General features: G+C 38.9%; 5 protein-coding genes across 6 annotated transcripts; 3 read left to right on the top strand and 2 right to left on the bottom strand.

Annotated features, from left to right (window-relative positions):
- The first annotated feature begins 491 nt into the window (after positions 1 to 491).
- LOC124205842 (F-box only protein 6-like) lies at positions 492 to 1,916 on the top strand. The gene is made up of 4 exons (XM_046603372.1): positions 492 to 903; positions 980 to 1,220; positions 1,290 to 1,422; positions 1,532 to 1,916. Exons 1-4 carry the CDS (start codon positions 585 to 587, stop codon positions 1,667 to 1,669), a joined length of 831 nt encoding a protein of 276 aa, XP_046459328.1. The 5' UTR covers positions 492 to 584; the 3' UTR covers positions 1,670 to 1,916.
- LOC124205841 lies at positions 1,907 to 7,351 on the bottom strand. 2 transcript variants are annotated; one of them, XM_046603370.1, is made up of 10 exons: positions 5,383 to 7,351; positions 4,300 to 4,632; positions 4,114 to 4,206; positions 3,751 to 4,011; positions 3,541 to 3,694; positions 3,363 to 3,484; positions 3,157 to 3,297; positions 2,936 to 3,081; positions 2,575 to 2,830; positions 1,907 to 2,495 (listed from the first exon to the last, which is right to left on the bottom strand). In XM_046603370.1, exons 2-10 carry the CDS (start codon positions 4,493 to 4,495, stop codon positions 2,359 to 2,361), a joined length of 1,506 nt encoding a protein of 501 aa, XP_046459326.1. In that variant the 5' UTR covers positions 4,496 to 4,632; positions 5,383 to 7,351; the 3' UTR covers positions 1,907 to 2,358. The 2 variants fall into 2 exon arrangements, with proteins under 2 accessions (XP_046459326.1, XP_046459327.1); XM_046603371.1 differs by lacking the exon at positions 5,383 to 7,351 and adding an exon at positions 4,705 to 4,866.
- Positions 7,352 to 8,738: 1,387 nt separating this feature from the next.
- On the top strand, positions 8,739 to 9,669 carry LOC124205844 (soma ferritin-like). Its single transcript, XM_046603374.1, has 3 exons — positions 8,739 to 8,872; positions 8,943 to 9,167; positions 9,263 to 9,669. The coding sequence occupies exons 1-3, from the start codon at positions 8,771 to 8,773 to the stop codon at positions 9,446 to 9,448; spliced, it is 513 nt and encodes a 170-aa protein (XP_046459330.1). The 5' UTR covers positions 8,739 to 8,770; the 3' UTR covers positions 9,449 to 9,669.
- Positions 9,670 to 10,322: 653 nt separating this feature from the next.
- On the top strand, positions 10,323 to 11,334 carry LOC124205843 (soma ferritin-like). Its single transcript, XM_046603373.1, has 3 exons — positions 10,323 to 10,609; positions 10,681 to 10,905; positions 10,976 to 11,334. The coding sequence occupies exons 1-3, from the start codon at positions 10,508 to 10,510 to the stop codon at positions 11,159 to 11,161; spliced, it is 513 nt and encodes a 170-aa protein (XP_046459329.1). The 5' UTR covers positions 10,323 to 10,507; the 3' UTR covers positions 11,162 to 11,334.
- Positions 11,335 to 11,490: 156 nt separating this feature from the next.
- Positions 11,491 to 14,083, bottom strand: LOC124205840. Its single transcript, XM_046603369.1, has 10 exons — positions 13,855 to 14,083; positions 13,686 to 13,769; positions 13,477 to 13,608; positions 13,060 to 13,344; positions 12,837 to 12,990; positions 12,641 to 12,762; positions 12,444 to 12,584; positions 12,218 to 12,363; positions 11,873 to 12,128; positions 11,491 to 11,805 (listed from the first exon to the last, which is right to left on the bottom strand). Exons 1-10 carry the CDS (start codon positions 14,003 to 14,005, stop codon positions 11,669 to 11,671), a joined length of 1,608 nt encoding a protein of 535 aa, XP_046459325.1. The 5' UTR covers positions 14,006 to 14,083; the 3' UTR covers positions 11,491 to 11,668.
- Between the last annotated feature and the right edge of the window lie 4,256 nt (positions 14,084 to 18,339).

Below are 18,339 nucleotides of genomic sequence, written 5' to 3'. Positions count from 1 at the left end.
AGTGTAAAATAGGAAGACAGATACATGGCAACTCAATTACACAGATATCAAGCAAAATGATTATATTCTTAGTTCCTTGTGTCATAGAAACATGATTCCAATATTTAGTCCTTTAATTTCATGTCTAAGTTAGGCTATAAAATCCACAATATGTATACAACAATCCAAAATGCCATTTTATAAATAATAGTGCAAGTCGTCTCTGTTTGAGCCTTTGAGGCAACAGGCAAGTTAAACAATGAAATGAATGTGAACTTTAAGTGAAAACGAGAAACGAATCGTTTTGTTAGACATTGCGCAATAACAGAAAGGAATTTTCGCACATTTTTCCTTTGCCGTGCGCGCATATTAATAGCTTCGCTCGGAAAAACCGGAAAACCAGCAAAAACTAAAGAAATTTTCGACAAGCATTTTGTTTTTTTGCGCGCAAGAAAAATTCCGCGCACTTTAGTGCCCACAAATCGCGCATGCGCGCACGCGCATTTTAGACACACCCGCGCATTTGAGTACACCTGTACTTGTCATTCAACTGGTCCGAACTCAGAAGTCATTACCTGAAGACGTTTTGAAGACGTTAATTCAAAATGAGCGTTACCGATGCCGTTTGCATAAGTGCAGATTGCAACGGGTTGTATTTTCGTGATCTATACATCGCAAAAGAGCTAGTGTCATTTATTCTATTGCACGTCGATTACAGAACAACAATTGGCAGCTGCCGACTTGTTTGTAAACAATGGAATTCGATTATTACAGATCCGCTGTTTTGGAAGCACAAAACTGCATCAGAAAATAAGAAATGGCCCAATGTTCCACGTAATGAACATATTCCATGGAGTTTCTATGCCAGTGTTTACCTTGACAATCCTATTGGTAGAAACTTAATTCTAAATCCCAGTGGAAGAGGTATGTTTACTTTTCAAATGTTTTAACTGTTCAATCTTATATGGAAAGGTATTTTCTTGTTGAATTTTGAACCCAGACAAATTAAAACATTGGATAGTCCTCAGTAAGGGTGGTGATGGATTTGCTTATGAAAGTCCTCCTGTTGGCTCTAACGAAGTCCCTGTCGAAGCTCAAAATGAAAGCAAATTAGTTGAAAATGCTTGTTTTGCAACATCATATCATTCTTGTTCTAAAGAGCAAATAATTGATTTATCAGCTTTGAGAATTCCCCCTGAAGTCATCAAACAATGCAAGCCAAAGATTCATATGAAAGATTGGTAAAACTCATTTAACATAGACTTTGTGAATGCATTATATTGTATACCATTAATTGCCTTACATTTCAGGTATGCTGGTCGCTTTGATTGTGGATGTGTTTATGAATGTGTTTTTTCACTTCTAGATGAGTCCAAAAATGTTATTGGTGAATTTAAATTTCGTTCCACCATTAATCAGTGGGAAGGCAGGGAATGGCATAAGGTCAGAATTCCTCTTTATCCTTAAATTTTCTAGGGCTACATTAAATATAGTATTGATAGCTAGCTGGTGTGATAGCTATATTTTAGTAATAAATACAATCATTTTTCAGGTAGGACATTGCTTCAGTGAATATCCAGACAATGTACGTTTCATAAAATTTTATCACGGAGGAACTGATCGTCAATTGTGGGCTGGACATTATGGGGCTAAAATGACAGGATCGTCTGTTACCATAAGTTTTGACTGACATCATTTCTATTATATTCTATTTTCATCTGAGGTGAATGAATTCGGTCTGTTTCCTACTTATTAATTATTACCAAAGGTACTACGAATCTAGTGTTATCATGTTGTTCGTTGTGACGGTGTCTTATCCCGTGTGTTCGCCTTTATGGCTTTATTATACACGCTAAATTAAATCTAAGAAGTAATATGTTATGTTATTGGAGTTAAATTTCTGAACGGATAGTGAAAATACAAAATGTTTACATATAGCTTATGTATTTAAAACATGAACGTAATTTAGACGAATTTAGACATGTACTTCCCGGTGAATTAATTTGCATTCGGGTGTAGCTCATTATTCGAAAACACATACTATGATATGACTGATTTTCTAATTGTCAAGGTAATTTGATTTTGAGCAATTTTTCGAAGCTACCCACTTCGAGTTATCCTCCAAGTTATCATGATTACAACAAAACGAGTAAATTAGTAACATGAAAAAGTGTGGAATTTTAAATTGGATAATGAACAGCGCGGTAGAAAAAAGCCAATAGTCTCAAAAAGAATGCTCTCTGCAGAATCAAGAGACCTATAGCATGGCGTCACAAATAATTCTAACAACGGCTGATGGACGGTTACATAAAAACATTTTGGAAGTAAATACGCTTGGAGGAACGCGTTCCATCAAATCAGTCCTTGAGTCTTCTCTGCTTAATTGGCTCTCTCTTGATAATCAAGGCAGAATCCAACGTTATTGGTGTCGGTCGGCACCATCACCAAGGCCGGAGCAACAACTGCTGCTTCGGTCCCATCGGTTACAAAATTAACCTTAAATGGTTTACTCTTGGCTGCAAAATAATATCCGTCGTTAGAGAGATGTATAACGGTAGGGTACGTATAATAGTTTAGCGTTGTCTGAAAACTTACTACACAATTGAATGCTGGAATTAAAACCAGGTGCTCGTGCCGTGTTAAGTTTTTCTCCGCAAAAACGGTCTCCCATAAGACCAGTTGCCAAATCAGTTGCAGAACCAATTCCAAGATAGTCGTAAGTGCAATAACCCTGAGCATTGTTCCCAACTCCTAAAAGGGAATTACCGGGAATGGCCTCGTTTGTGGTTATTGAATAGCCGGCGCCAGCGTTGGTCGTCGCGCAAACTGAAAAACACATCTGAGTTCCAGTCTGTCTCGCGGATTTGAAAAAAAAAAATACCAACAAGAAGATTTCGATGGTTTCTTATAAGGAAATGACAAAGAAAGGGTGAAAATTCGAAATTTATATTCGTACCTGGCGGTCGATTAGTTCAGTCCTGAAACAGATATTGTAATTCTGATTGTTGAGTTGGCGAATAGCACTAACTGGGACATCTCTCCAATTAAACGAGCTGACTCTTCCTGTGGGAGCCGTGAAGTACTGGAGACAGTCAACTGGTGCTGAAGATCAATAAGAAAACAAGTTACCATTAACATTAAATCGTTTATAAAATAAGAAAATCATTATTCTGTTACCGAGATAGTCCGCGCCACAGGGTAGTAGAGCAATTTTTATATTCCATGAACGGGAACTTGGAGTAGCGGTTCCAGTGGCAAAATTAAACATCAGCTGAACATCGGTGGATGTAACGTCTGACGATGGGACATCAAGGTACACTGAAATGAAAAGGTTATAAATTATTACATTTTTAGAAGTAGAAACAAAATTTGTGAATACATACTGTGCTGCCCGCTGTTGTCACCGCAGATAATGGGAGCCACGGTAGTTGCCCCACCAACTTGAAAAGTATCGGTGCAAGTTCCGGCTGTCGGCTGTGCGATGGTGAACGAAACAAAATCCAATCTATAGAGAGAAGAAAATGAACATGAATTTGCTTTTCATTTATCAAAGCCACTTACCGGATTTGGCAAATGGGTTTCCCTAACTGTTCCACAAAATTATTGTCCAGTTTGATATTCAGTGCACAAATTGTAGGTGCATTAACTGCCACGGATGGTGACTGCCAATATGTATTGTTAAGGGTGACTGTGGCTCCACATGTATTGATTGCATCTAAAGAATGTGCCAGCAATTAATTACAGGTAAAACTTTTAAATGTTTTGTCTTACTGATACAACAGGTTTTCCCTAGAGAACAGGAACCACTTGGTCGGCCACCAAATAGTGAGCAAACGGAACCTGGTGCACAGATTCCGGAGTCGCCGCTAGACGTTAAACAGGAATCGAGCAAAGGCTGACGAACGGAAAAGCGGCCAAAGGGTCTGAACGTGTTGGCGGGACTAAATCTATTGTTGAAGAAAGCTGTGTTCATCAAATTACCGAGGACGAATCGGCTTTCAACATGCTGGTTTTTCACTTGATAGTTTCTCCCTGAATGAATTTCAATTTTGAATAAATAACTGCTCTTTCATTATGAAATATGGGAGAATATTAAATTAAATGAATTCACACGCAGCAATTATAGCTACTTACTGCTAAGGAAATAATTTGTAAATGGGTTAATAAAGGGTTGGTGCGTGTTGGAAAGAGTTCTTCCCTCTGGATGGCGATTCAAGCTGTCATACACTGTTAGAAAAAAAAATGAAGGTGGCTCAGCTATTTGATTAAATATCAATAGAAATAAGAAAGAAATTGAATTTTTGAAATTTTAAACTTTACCTGAAAGAAGTGCGCTTGGTTCATAGTAAAGAGGTTTACCATAATTCCAAGTGTCAAGAAGTATTTCGTGGGATTTGTCGAAGTAGTCCTCTGAATCCTCTCTCGCAATTGCTGGTGGTTGCTCATCGTTGTTGTTATCACATGCGCTGCAAAGTATTAAAAAGATGGAAAGAAGGGTTAGAAAAAATTTCAACATCTTCGCTGTTGACCGCGCAGGCTGTTGGGAATAGTTTTTTCAATGTCTTAGATGCTGAACTTGTCGTGAACCATTGTGGAAGATCTCCCGGATTGTTCCGTCTTATGTAGCTTACACTCCGGAGGTTGGACTTTGACCTGTTATAGGAGGAGTTTTTTGGAACCAGCTATTATTAAGGGGTTTTACTTGTTTCCTGGTTAGGTTATTACCCTTGTATCCACGCATTTCTCGCTTTATGAAGTAACTACTTAAGTGATTGCGAAATCATGCTTATTGTTGTTTTTTTTTTCGCGTTTCTCGCCCTTGAAATTTGTGAACTGTGACCGTCTGACCCTAATATACGGACTATTTCTCGTTTCTTTGGCGCATAGCTAAAAGAAATAAAAAATCTAAATAGCAAAACATAGGTTATTTGACAGCAAATCATTCCAGAATGTTTTTCCTTGAAGGAAAATCAAAACAATCACAATCACAATCAATATGTTTAGAAAGTAAAACTTTTGACTCATGTTAACTTCATGCAGCATGAAACAGTTCAGGAAAATTTGCAGGAAAATATGACACTTTATGCTTCCCAAGTTTCTAATATCAACATTTTGATGATCATTTCCCATGCACAAACTTATTATTTTCCTGCAAACAACAACACTGGAATGATTTGCTGACAAAGAACTTAAATTTGTTTCACAGCTTGGATTGTTAAAATGATTTTCAATAAATATGCTTTAACTTGAATCTCTAAACACAAAAAAAAAAAAACAAATAGAAAATTTTGGGTTTGCACAAGATGTTTTCGCATTTCCACATTATTACTTTCCGAAAAAAACATAAAATTGCAATAATAGCGATACATTTTTAAAGTTTAACCATTTCAAATTGAATTTTACCTTCAGCTGAATTTCGAATGAATCCATTTCACTATGATTTTTTAACAAAACAAATGCAGACGACAATTTTCTTCTACCAGCTGTTTTTGACAAACCAAACCCCTTCCCTTCCAATCCAAACCGCAAAAACGATAAAAGCGGTTTTCTCGCTCGCGCGCTTGACAGCCACTGAACGGATGGGGATTATTTTAGAATAAAATTAGTTCGTCTCAACAAGCCTCCACCACGATAGGCCAAAACATAATTTGCACGTATCCCGCAGATAACTACTTTTTAAAGAACGAAAACACCACAATAAGATCCTCCAGAACCCCTGTTGGAAACGAATAGGGAATAAGTTACCGTAAACCAGACTACCGGGACATTAGCTAAATTCCCGTTATCACGGCAAAAACCAATATAAAGCTTCGCTCTCCTATCTGAATAATAAAATGCTCCCACAAACGCAGTTACTTTGTATTCTTTCTACTTTCAGGAACCAACTCTAGTAACAAAATAAGAAGACCGTGAGCTGATCAATGTAAATATCGTTGCTTGCATACATTCCAAGCCAACATCAGCATTCCACTTAACGCATTCGGCTGCCTGCGCTGCATTATTGGAAAGAGACCAAAACGCCAGTTTACGACTGAGAGTGTATACGTGACACAGTACATATGCTAAACCTGCGCAATACATTAGTAAGTGGACGCGGTAAAAATCGGTCTAGACTCGAGAGCCATTCAGACGCACCACTAGATTCAGCCTCACATAAAAAGAAGTGCCGCGTTCATTGCCGTCTACACGCACGTGTTCTTTCTTTTTATTTCAATTGTACATAGTACTGAAACGACTCGTACAAGCCTATAAGAAAGAGGTAATAAAACCATTTTTATTCAACCGTTTGTCTATGGAAAAGTCTGGCCGCGGTCATTCAAGCTGCCTTGCGAAATTCTAATGGCAACCTTTGCACTTCATTTCTTACAGCTATATACTAGATCCTGAAGTACTAAACTGTTGTCTTTAACTTTGTTTCGTATATATCAGAGCGATACGTATGCACCGATGGCCAGCCGCAGAACCAGAAGATAAGGAGAGTCTGCATTGTTCAAGACAATGAAGACGTTCTTGTTATTCTCTTTGGAGAGAAATGGCATGCCCAAAAAGGCCCATCTTCAGTTGTTGCAATAAAGCGTTAGCAGTTCATCGTGGTTCATTGTCCCTTTTGAGAAAACCTAATCCGACCCTGGAAGCAGGTATAGAAAACAACCCATGTCGCCGTCTGTTGTAATACACATCTCCATTTTACTAGCGTACAGCCGACAGCCAGCATCAGGAACAAATTCGGACCTTAGCAGATGTTGACAAATAAAGCGAAATCTACTGCGGTAGCAATAAAATGCCGTATACGGGTCGAGGACATGTCTTGTACTATACTTATGGTACGATCTATCCACCGCTGCCTTTACTTTACAATTCTTTTCCGCATTTGTTCGTCCATAATCCTGGAACAGTAAATCTATTATTTCAACATGCAGAAAGAATAATCAAATAAACTTGTTCTCAATATTCTGTCTGAATTATTGGTTGCCTACAAGTAAATTATAGGCCAAATGCTTAATGTAAGGCAAATAAAAGCGGACGAGAACTATATAGTCCCAAATTGCCAAAAAGGCTTGTCAATCGATAGCCATACAAACAACTTCGCTTTACAACAGCTGTTAAAGTATATCTGTGATGGCCGAAAAGTGTTGCGTTAAGTTAAAAAGCACTTTCAGCAAAATGTTCGTCGGCTATCAAACACACACACGCTCGGCCTTAATGGTCGGGAATATTGAGTCAGACCTAAGGAAGCGCATCTTCTTCGACAAACACTAAGCACTCTATAACTGATAGCTTTTATTTAACTTCTCCGACATGAAAACAGTCACGCTATGTAGCACCAAGTGTAGCACCTATAGGCGTCGGTAATTGCACAGTTAGAGTGCTGTTATTTTATTACGTCGATCCAATGGGTTACTCATATCCTTTCGAGGGAGCGGCAGAGTTGCGTCATCATTCACGCCTTACATTCAATATGACGATATAATAGTCTTTTTCGCGCTATTTGCTAAAACATTCAGCTTGATGCGTTTTGGTTGAATGTGCTCTGCTCTGCCGAGCAGTTTTCTTCCCGAACATCAGTGGCGTCGGAGGCGTTTCATATTCCCATTGCAAATCGTGTTGCGAGTTGAATGCAGATTCAGATGGAAGCTACCGTGCATCGTTTATGGTATACATGTCTAAATAAATTTAAACGAAAAGAATTCTTATGGCCGAAAAAGATCAAGGATTGCGCTGAATATATTTGTTATCTATTATGTACGTAGCGGTTGTTCAAGCGCGTGACGAAATAACCACTGTGTGTTGAAATATACCTTATCTGGGTTGATACTTCTCGAATTCGAGAGTATAAACTTTCTGTTTTAATGCATCAAAGTGTCTACGTGGTCTACGTCTCGCCTTGATTTTACAAAAATCTCACGTAGGTATAATGTCATTGTCTTACGTGGCGTGAAATGTAATGGCTCTGGACGGGTTGATTTAAGTTTAGTCAAATGAAAGTATTATAGCTCAAAATTTTAAGCTGCTCTTTATCAGGATTCAGGTATAGGCGAGTGCGTAAAACATTTATGTCGGCAGTTTCATATACTTATATACGGGATACAACAACTAGTTTTGACAGCAGGTAATTAAACAACGTGATTGGAATTTGCAATGCATCACGAGTCAACGGCCAACTACGCCCGAAAAATGTTGGCGGGAGCAGAAATGAGATCATCAGCGCAACTGCGAAGTTGGGAAATGGCCTGAAAGTTTTTCCTGGTCGAGAAATTATATTCTGAAATCTGGGTTCAAGGGTTTGCAGTGACGATGCATTTTGAGAGCAAACGAATAAGAGTTGCTGGGACAATTGAATGTTTTATTTAAATGTTTGGTGTTCGTGCTTCCGATTTCCGAATGGTATTATCAGTTAGTTTTGATGATGTTCACAAATCGCTTTTAGCTATTTGATTATGCCTAGTTTAAACTGCTGTTGTTTCTTGGAAAGGTTAAAAGTAATAATGGCTGATAAAACAAACATTTTGTTTGCTTTTAAATGGCCATTGGATACCAATAGCCGAACTATTGTCGTTTGTTGTCGTTCAAATTTAAACGCAGCTCCCATGGCGACAAGGAGACTTTAGGTACTTCCATCTATAATAAATGGTGTGATCCTAGCGGCTTCCATGACGATGGCATTTGAAACACACATATAAGCAATACCGTTTGTCATGATTTCATCTGTTTTGCATCGCCAGTGAGTGAACGAGCAGAACTTAAATAATAAAGCTTGACATCCACATTTGAAACAAATTTCTACAAGAAAATGTCCAGTAAAAGTCGCCAAAACTATCACGAAGAGTCTGAAGCTCTCGTGAATAGGCAGATCAACGTCGAGCTGAACGCTTACTACCAATATTTGGCCTTGGTGAGTTGAAATCCTAATTAAGTCATTCAACTTCAAGTCTTAAAAATCTTACTAATTCAAATTAATACAGGGCGCATTTTACGGTCGTGATGATGTAGCTTTGAGCGGCTTTTCAAAATTCTTCAAGAAAATTGCCGAAGAGGAAAATGAGCACGCTCAGAAGCTGATCCAGTATCAGAATCTTCGAGGAGGGCGTGTGGTTTTGAACGAAGTTGGCCCTCCCGCTGAACAAGAATGGCCATCTCCTCTGGCAGCCATCGAATTCGCCCTCAATTTAGAAAAGAAAGTCAATCAAGTAAGTCACTATTGAGTGTCTAGTCAATTATAACCCAACTTGTAACGTTTAAACTTTGTAACGGTTAAATGTCATAAATGTGTTTAAATGTGCAGTCACTATTGGACTTGCACGCTATGGGATCCAAGCGCAACGATCCTCACCTTTGCCACTATCTTGAAGGTGAATTTTTGAAGGATCAGGTAGAGTCTATTAACGAGCTGGCCAAACATCACACCAACTTAGTCCGTTTGGGAGATGGCGTCGGAGTGTTCCTCTATGACAAGGAACTGCATTGTTAAACTGAAATCAATAAATTAAAGTCAGTTAACTAGGCCTAGCCTATTATTATGACTGATGGCAATAATACGACTGAATCTGTTGATGGATTAACGATGTAAAACTTATTGCAGATAAAAAGTCGAAATTCTCGTCGGTGTGTGTTAAATGTATAGTAGAATCTCGCAAAATACAATTGAGAATCATTAAATAAAGTGGGGCATTAAAATAAAATCAGTTATCAAAATGCAGAATTTTGTTAATTTTTACTTTTTCAAAATTTGACTGACAATATAACCGCCACGAATTAAGTACATAATAAAATAATAAATTTAAACGTCAAAACACGATTATCTTTCGTCGACTTACCGTCAGCCCTGTTGTTGTTTCAGGTCGAAATGCCAAATGCGTCTGTTTGCTTGGATTTCCGTTGATTGACGTATTCAAGCAGCATATTGCTTTATGGCGCAATATCATGGGAAAAATGTTAAATGTGAGACTGTTTGAACGGTGACAAACTCGGTGGTAAAGGATACGAGCTTGTTATCTCGAAACTGAACTGGGCAAAAGTGTTGAAACGTCACGTACACATTCTGCGCAATTTGCCAGTTTTTTGCATCATTTTTTCGCTTTACTTTTTTCATCATATTATAGATGGCTGAATTTTTAGAAGACATAACACAGTCTGTTTGTGAAAAATAAAAATCAAGTAAAATTAACAACTCTACTCAAATGCGCTGCAAATAAATGAAAAAAAGTTAAACGAAATTAAAAACTAGTTGAAGCCGGTTCTATACGCGTTCTGCGACGTGTACACAGCATAGCTATCACGTGCAATACGAATGACGTATTTCAGCGCAGTAGTTGCAAGTGAGCGTGAGTTGGCGTTTTCAAAAGAAACCCAACGCCCGCGCTATCGATTGCTTGGCAACATCGAAGGGATGTAGTATATAAGGCTGCTTTGACGCATCTCCTGTCATTCGTCTGTTTAGCTTCGTCAGTGCACGAACAAGCAGGATTTCCAACTCTCTTTTACAATATTTTCCAATTAAGCGACCCAATTTCTTCAAACTCAAGAAAAAATGGCCAACAAAGTTCGTCAAAACTACCATGAGGAGTCTGAAGCCTGCATCAACAAGCAGATCAACATTGAGCTCAATGCTCATTACCAGTACATGGCTCTGGTAAGTTATCAAAACTGCGTTCTTCTTTTTTGCGTCTTTACATTTTCAATCAACCATTTCTTTCTCTATAGGCGTCCTATTACGATCGTGACGACGTAGCTCTCAAAGGATTTGCCAAATTTTTCAAAGAAAGTTCTGAAGAAGAACACGAACATGCTGAAAAACTCATGAAATATCAGAATCTTCGTGGAGGACGAGTTGTATTTTCTGCTATTAACCGTCCAGCTCAACAAGAATGGGCAACTCCTCTAGTCGCAATTGAATTTGTTCTCAATCTGGAAAAACAAGTCAACCAGGTATTACATTTTTCACACTATAGATTTTATTTCAGAATTAAGGGACTGAATGTTTTTTTTTCTTTTCTAGTCTCTGCTAGATTTGCACAAGGTGGCTAGTAGCCATGAAGACCCCCATCTTACCAACTATTTGGAGGAGCATTTCTTGGATGAACAAGTGGAGTCTATCAACAAGTTGGCCAAACACCACACCAACTTGGTCCGTGTTGGAGATGGTCTAGGTGTCTTCCTGTATGACAAGGAACTGCAGTCCTAATTCGTCCTTATAATTTTTCAAACATTAAGGACTGAGGTATAGAAAGACCCAGCTATCAACACTTATTCTTACTTTTATATCCAATAGCACGAGTCTGTTGACCTTGTAGTTTCTCAGATGCTCAACTTATGTACCATATTGAGTCATTTGAATATAAATCATTATCAATCGCACAATATTTTTATTCTTTATTTTAAATTATTTATTCTTTTATTCGGTGTTGTTCGTTATCCAAACCGTGAAATTGCTACTTTTCTTACTATAGTATTCGGTCGCCATTTCAGTTGGTTAAAAAACCTAATCTAATATCACAATTTATAATTTTAAAGTTGGGTCATAAACTCATAATATTTATTCAGTCATCTTACGGCGTTTACACAAAACCAGCCAACCAATAACAGTCATACTAAAAGCTAAAAATTTTTTCTGGGGAATTATTGTTGGTCTCTAAATATTACTCAATTTTTGTTAACATTAATTTGCAGAAATAAGTTTCCCCCCATCAACTCAGTTAGCTCTTTCTTGGTAATCAAGACAGAATCCGACGTTATTGGTGTCAGCAGGCGTTGACACCAATGCCGGAGCACCCACTTCCGCTTCGGTACCATCGGTTCCGTAGATAAGTTTGAATGGCATAATCTTGGCTACATCGTTATAGCAACATATTATCAACGGAGAGAAATTAATACTTCAGAGAGTTTGTCAACTTACTGCACAGTTGACCGTTGACCGCCACACCCGGTGCCCGTGCTGTACTCAATTTCTCTCCACAGAAACGGTCTCCCACAAGGCCGGTTGAGAGATCAGTTGCTCCAACGATAGCAAGAAAGTCGTAAGTGCAATAACCGTTAGCACTATTACCAACTCCTAGCAAAGAGTTACCGGCGTTTACGGCATTGGTGGTTATTGAATAGCCGGCCCCAGCGTTGGACGTCGCGCAAACTGATAAACAGATTTGGGTTGCTTTCTAACTCGTGAATTAATCACCGAGCAGTTTAATACAAAATAGGTCAGATTATTTGAAATCGATATGCAGGAGAAAGAGAAATAATAAACCTGGCGGTCGACAAGTTCAGTCCTGAAACAAATGTTGTAATTCTGATTGTTGAGTTGGCGAATAGCACTAACTGGGACATCTCTCCAATTAAACGAGCTGACTCTTCCTGTGGGAGCCGTGAAGTACTGGAGGCAGTCGACTGGTGCTTAAGTTCAATATAAAACAGGGTGTTTTAAATGTTTTTAATTAAGTAGTTGATAAAAAAAGATAATTATTTTTCTATACCAAGATAGTCCGCGCCGCAGGGCAGTAGAGCAATTTTGATATTCCATGAACGTGAACTTGGAGCAGCGGTTCCAGTGGCAAAACTAAACATCAGCTGAACATCGGTGGATGTAACGTCTGACGATGGGACATCCAGGTACACTAAAATGAATCAAATATTAGTTTTAGAAGTAGAAACAAAATTTGTGAATACATACTGTGCTGCCCACTGTTGTCACCGCAGATAATGGGAGCCACGGTAGTTGCCCCACCAACTTGAAAACTGTCGGTGCAAGTTCCGCCTGACGGCTGGGCGATGGAGAACGAAACGAAATCCAATCTATAGACACAGCAAAAGCGAAGAAAATGGACAATTTACTTAACGTGAAATAATTTTATAGCAAAACAACTTACCGGATTTGGCAAATGGGTTTCCCTAGCTGTTCCACATAGTTGGTGTCCAGTTTGATATTCAGTGCGCATATGGTAGGAGATTTTATCGCAACAGTTGGCGATTGCCAATATGTATTGTTAAGTGTGACCGTACCACCGCACTGATTTACCGTATCTGTTGTGAGTATAACCGCTGTTAAAAACCTTTGCCCATCGCAATTTTAAAAAAATTTATTTGTCTTACTGACGCAACAAATGTTCCCTAAGAAGCAGGAACCGCTAGGTCGACCACCGAACAGTGAGCAAACGAAACCTGAAGTGCAGATTCCGGTGTCTCCATTCTGCGTCGTGCAGGCATCGAATGGGCGTCCAGAATTAGGAATTATTGAAAATGGAATCCGGTTGGCCAGATTGAAAAGAAACCCGAGCTTGTTTCCTGGCCTCAATTGATCATTGAATATTCCGTTGCCTGAAATGAAGCGGCTTTCGCTTTCCGCTTGGTTTACCTCCTCTTCGTCTACCACATTCTCTAAAAAGTGAATTACAGAATAATGAAGAAGAACGACATTTAAAATTATGACGTAATGGCTCAGAATGTTTTTCTGGACGTAGGTAATACTGGAATAATAAAATTAATGAAATACATTAGCGGTTTACTCACTGTTGACAAAATATTTCTGAAGAGAATTGATGCTGCTGGATAACGGCTTTTTTGCACGTCCCTCTAGACTCTCTTCTTCATACGAATTCACGCCGTAGATATTGGCAAATCGATTTCGGTTTCTCTCTCCGTCTATTTAAATTGAAGTCGTACTTTTACCACCAATAATTTAGAAATAGATATGGGAAAATTACAATTGCGCTACTCACTGTAATAATATTCCAGAAACGGGTTTACGAAGGGCGATCCGTGATTGTTTAGTGGAGTCTGCCACTCGTATCGACCGGCATGTTCTATTAATTTAAAATACAATCGATCAAATTCAGCTCACATAATTTACTAACTTCGTCTGGAATTAAATTTTGCTTTTTCAAATACCTGGAACAACCAAATTCGGTTGATAGTAAAAGGATTTCCCATAATTCCAGTTATCTGGGATGAATTTTCTGAATATTGGTAGTTGCTCCTCACAAGCGCGACTGCCTTGTAGCACAAAAGCGACCGAAAGTGTTAGGCAGAGTTTCAGCATCTTTTCTCCTTTTTTAAAAAATTGTTAATCGACTTGCGTTTCTTTCAAGCGTAGAAAGCTGGTCAAATATTGGTAAAGACCTGAAAGCTTCTTCGAATTGCTCCGTCTTATGTAGCTTCCCCCAGCGTGCAATAAGACTTTTTTTTTTTACATATAAGTGTCAGGGGACTAAATTTCCTTTTAACTTTGTTAAATTATTTATTACCTTCCTCCACCAGCAGCTGCCGGTGTGTTTGATAAAGAGTTCCCGCTCTCTGTCTAATATGGAACGTTAAAATCTTGGGAACACTGACCTTTCTTCTCTCTATCGATTGTGACATCCCATGAAATTATTTATTACGTTGGATGTGTTGTTTCTTTTACAGGTGCTTATACTTTTAATGGATTCCTCTATCCTCGTTGGTGTTCCTTTATTCTGCGCATTTCCGTTGTCGGTCAAAGTAACGACCAACTCTCTTAAGTAGAGGTAGGTAGTTGCTTATTATTTCCTGTGATTTTGTATTAGGTATTAGAAACTTCTAGATTATTAGAGACGAATAGTAAATCACTCAATGCGCAAAATAAAAATAAAAAATCAGAAGTACAACAAGTACAACTGACTTAGTTTGCCTGAAAATCAATAAAATTAATCAATAAAGAGAGAGAGTCGTCTAACAAAATGTTTCCACGGCGCTGCAAGACAAATCAATATGTCCCTGTTTTACTTTGAATTTAATGGCAAAAGGAAATGTAAATCGTGGCGCAATAAAATAAAATAACGAATCATTTTATTCCTTCACACCCAAACATTCGAAGGTAAACGGCAAATTTCATCAAAAGTCATCGAGTTCAAACTTCTTCTTTAAGCGCGGAAAATGTACCGTGTGGATTGCCAACTATTCTGCTGGGCTACTGTCAAGTCTGAAATGTAGCAGCCGAGTAAAAAACTAAACATTGTGCATTCCCCTGACGACTTGAGTTATATACTGGTTGGCAACATGCCAACGACAACATATATAGCGCTGCGAATGACGGAGAGATTGTCTCGTTGCTGAAGACCTCCCAATCTGCACACAATCTACACGCTTCGCCGGTTTGTGACTTTCTCGACTGTTATTTTATGGGGATGACAGGTGGTTCAGACCCGCCGGATAGAAGACAAGAGCCGCATTATGAGTCAAACATCTTATTCTACTCGGAGGAAATTGCATGCGTCGACTGATTATAAGCGCATCGCGCGAGTTTTTCCCTTTCAAGTATAGCCGGTAGCTGCATCATTCAAAGGTAAAAAGTCAATTACCCTGGGTTCAGCTGTGTTCTATTGAGTCAGCAGTATCAAACTTATTGTTTAATACAGTCTTGACTCTTGACTTTCAAACTTCTGTCTTCTGTCTTGATTGAATGTGGGTTCATACAGTCTCCGGCGTGACCTTTTCAGCTCCGAGTACCGAGTTGCTGTTTATCGATTATTGCGATAGGAACGCGGATTGAGTTATATTCATTTCAGCTTGTAACATCGTCATTTTAAGAAGTGTCGGCAGAAAAAAAAACTAGAAACAATTCCGTCAAGCACACAAGGTTCATGCACCATATACAACGCTAGCAATTAACGTGTGAAAGTTGTGCCGCTCACGCCTACACCTAATTTAAGTTTTCTCGGATCTACTTCTTCAGAGTTACGTCATATTCCCCCTTGAAGATGATTTCACGTGAATGCTGTGCCAAGCGGAAATGAGAAGCGATAACATGGAAACGAGATGCAGTAGTCTATTGCTGCTTAGAGTGACGTCTTTCTGACAATAAGAAATATCTAGGACTCGGTTTCTCCAAAAAATGCGTAGATTGTGAGGTTGAGACAGGAGAGAGAGGGAGTTGAAAAGGGTGGAAGTGGAACTCTTACTTCTACTTTTGAAGAAAACATCAAATCACAATCCTGCCTATAAAATAGACTTTGGGTTGATTCGGGGCCTCTGTACTATTATACAGACCGATCGATCCGGATCGATCAATGGCTAACTAGCAAATAGTTTTTTTTTCGCTCGATACCTTTAACCTTTCTCAGCAAGAAAAAATTGGTTCTTTAGACTATAGTCTAAAAAAGAAAATACATATGTATTAATTTTCTTTTTTAGTATACAGTCTTCTTCAAACACCACTTATAATTCCATAATTTGTGGACATGTAGGTTTTAAATTTGACTTCGTTTTTAAGATGAAAGCAGTTTCTTCCCAAAATATTATTTGGTAATTTTTGTTTGTTCAGTTTCACTTCCTTTGATGGTAAATATTCAGCATCTATATACTGCTGCATAATTTGAGAATAAATTTTATTGTGGATTTGAATAGTGTGAGAGTGAGAGCACTGGAGTAGACTGGAGTGGATGCATAGGCCATAGGCCTACTTGTAGTTGAGCCTTGATGATCAAGACTCAACTCTCTCAACTCGTCATCTATCATATCATCCTTGATCAAATCACAATCCTGTCTATAAAATAGACTTTGATGATCCATCTATCAGGCATGAGATGGTTCAAAAAGGGAAATGAACAGACTGACGCAGACGACCTCTGTACATTTTCAAAAATGTCGAGTGCATTGGCCTTTGTCGTAAAAAGTATAGAGAAAAAATATTAGGAGCGACATGCAAAATTATGGGGTGCGGATTGAACACTTTTTCCAAAAAAAATGTTCAATAATCGATTACCATATTTGATGTGAAAACAAATTGATAATCGATTTGAATATTGAAATCAAGTTGAAAATATATTCAAAAATTGAAAATCTTTTGAAAACGATTTCATAAATTGAAAATGATTTTGAAAAATGAAAATGATTTAGAAAAACTAAAATGAATTTGAAAAACTAAAATGATTTCGAAAAATGAAAACGAATTTGAAAAATGAAAATGAACTTGAAAAATGAAAATGAACTTGAATATCCATACAATTTCGGGAGTGCGATATGACACCACCCTACTCTATCCCCAGCTCTCTCCGGATGCTATAGCCACCCCGAGACAACCGACTAGCCATTGATGGCTATGTCGCTGATTCCAGCCAGCTAGGCCGTCAGCGATACTGTCAGCCCTTGCTGGGCGGTGCTGGCCACCGCTGCCGCCACAACGGCAGCCGCTAAAGTCTCTCTCGACCGCAGGCCGAGTATTACCCTACACAAAAATAGATTACACGATCCAACGTGAAAAGTTTCATGTTCCTATACGACTACTTTTATTTGAGGCCGGCCATGAAAAAAAAAAGCTTTTCTGTTGAAACGGACATGGGCAACATGACCATTTGGATCCTCTTCTTTGGCCTCCACCGCCATGTCCGCTGCCTCCATTATGGTAGAAAAGATAGACGTTGCGCCAATTTTTGGTGTTCAATCCGTCGCTGCAGCTGAGACAGAGCCATCCTTCCAATGAACTCTTCCTTGGAATGGCCCAATTTTATATAAATGCCGTAGAGTATCGGGTAGGTAACACTTCCGGCGCAAGTGGACCACATGGCAAAGACGTAGAGACAATAGAGAAGTCCAGCTTCCCAATCCGCTTAGATAGCGGATAATTTCCAGCAGGGCCAGCACCAACATGAGGATCCACGTCAGCAAGAAGGCGTGTCCGCCTTCTTCTTCTCGTCGGATTGAACGGCAGAGTATCGCAGCAGTACAAGACGCATAGGCCTATCCAGCGAAACGTACCAGAACACTTCTTTCCGGGCAGTTGGCAGTTAGTGGAATGACGAGAACTTCGCGAGAACGTCATACCGTCGGAGGCGTGACTGGAACTTTTCTCAGGTGAAAGCCACCCATTCGGCCGTTCCGTCTTCATCGTTGCTGGGTAGGCTGTGTGTCATTTACTGCAGGAACATGAAACTTTTCACGTTGGATCGTGTAATCTATTTTTGTGTAGGGTAATACTCGGCCTGCGGTCGAGAGAGACTTTAGCGGCTGCCGTTGTGGCGGCAGCGGTGGCCAGCACCGCCCGGCAAGGGCTGACAGTATCGCTGACGGCCTAGCTGGCTGGAATCAGCGACATAGCCATCAATGGCTAGTCGGTTGTCTCGGGGTGGCTATAGCATCCGGAGAGAGCTGGGGATAGAGTAGGGTGGTGTCATATCGCACTCCCGAAATTGTATGGATATTCAAGTTCATTTTCATTTTTCAAGTTCATTTTCATTTTTCAAATTCGTTTTCATTTTTCGAAATCATTTTAGTTTTTCAAATTCATTTTTAGTTTTTCGAAATCATTTTCATTTTTCAAAATCATTTTCAATTTATGAAATCGTTTTCAAAAGATTTTCAATTTTTGAATATATTTTCAACTTGATTTCAATATTCAAATCGATTATCAATTTGTTT

Source organism: Daphnia pulex, chromosome 10 (assembly GCF_021134715.1).
Source record: "Daphnia pulex isolate KAP4 chromosome 10, ASM2113471v1".
In the NCBI taxonomy this organism is placed as follows: domain Eukaryota; kingdom Metazoa; phylum Arthropoda; class Branchiopoda; order Diplostraca; family Daphniidae; genus Daphnia; species Daphnia pulex.
This window is presented reverse-complemented; position numbering and strand designations above follow the sequence as displayed.